The sequence below is a fragment of the Aspergillus brasiliensis genome (genome assembly GCF_001889945.1).
Source record: "Aspergillus brasiliensis CBS 101740 unplaced genomic scaffold ASPBRscaffold_95, whole genome shotgun sequence".
NCBI lineage: Eukaryota > Fungi > Ascomycota > Eurotiomycetes > Eurotiales > Aspergillaceae > Aspergillus > Aspergillus brasiliensis.
The window spans coordinates 1-1,265 of record NW_027137534.1 but is presented as its reverse complement, the minus strand read 5'-3'; the positions used below and the strand labels follow the sequence as shown (position 1 = coordinate 1,265).

Sequence of the window (1,265 nt, the reverse complement as noted above, 5' to 3'; positions counted from 1 at the left end):
TATTTGGGACTTCGTCCCGGAGGGGACTTCGGGGCGATGGTACTAATCTTTTTTTTTTTAAGTTAATTATAATATTAGGGTAAAATAAATTAAATTATTTGGTTATTAATAAATTTAATCAAATAATACTTCGCGCGCGTGCAGTTAGCACGCTCGCGAGGTAAGGTCAATATAATATAAGGTTGACTAAATTGGACTAGTAATTAAAATAAATGAATATCTTAAATAAAAATATAAATGTTTTTAGATATATTAAAAGGACATATACTATTGGATGCTCCTACACCTTGAGGAGTATTTTTCCAAGATAATGCTTCACCTCAAATGGAAGGAATAGAAGAATTACATAATAATATAATGTTTTATTTAGCTATTATATTATTTACAGTTACATGAATGATGATAATAATTATAAAAAATTTTGTGGCAACAAAATCACCTATTGCTCACAAATATATGAATCACGGTACATTAATAGAATTAATATGAACAATAACACCAGCATTTATATTAATATTAATAGCATTCCCATCATTCAAATTATTATATTTAATGGATGAAGTTATGGATCCATCATTAGTAGTTTATGCAGAAGGTCACCAATGATATTGAAGTTATCAATACCCTGATTTTACTAATGAAGATGATGAATTTATAGAATTTGATTCATATATAGTACCTGAAAGTGATTTAGAAGAAGGTCAATTTAGAATGTTAGAAGTAGATAATAGAGTAATAATACCAGAATTAACACACACAAGATTTGTAATTTCAGCTGCAGATGTTATACATTCTTATGCTTGTCCATCTTTAGGTATAAAAGCTGATGCATATCCAGGTAGATTAAATCAAGCTTCTGTTTATGTAAATCGTCCTGGTACATTCTTTGGACAATGTTCAGAAATATGTGGTATACTTCACAGTTCTATGCCAATTGCTATACAATCAGTGTCAATAAGAGATTTCTTATTATGATTAAGAGAACAAATGGAAGGTTAATTTATTTAATTTTAAAGTATATTGCAATAAAGGTAATATTTAAAAAATATTAAAAGTAATATTATTAGTAAAATAAAATTAAATAACTTCGTCGCCTCGGAGGGGCGAAGGGACTAAATTTATTTTTAATCCAGAATTACTTGTACAATGTTTAATAATATTATAAAATTAAAGATAATATATATATTTATATTTATATTTATATTATATAAGACGTGTTAATTCAATGGTAGAATAACGTGCTACGGACACGTTTATATAAGTTC

At 26.9% G+C, this 1,265-nt stretch overlaps 1 protein-coding gene across 1 annotated transcript; it reads left to right on the top strand.

The window, feature by feature from the left end:
• Positions 1 to 699: 699 nt before the first annotated feature.
• Positions 700 to 1,168, top strand: ASPBRDRAFT_49788 (uncharacterized protein). The gene has a single exon (XM_067626421.1). The coding sequence runs from the start codon at positions 712 to 714 to the stop codon at positions 973 to 975; it is 264 nt and encodes an 87-aa protein (XP_067472674.1). The 5' UTR covers positions 700 to 711; the 3' UTR covers positions 976 to 1,168.
• Positions 1,169 to 1,265: the final 97 nt, after the last annotated feature.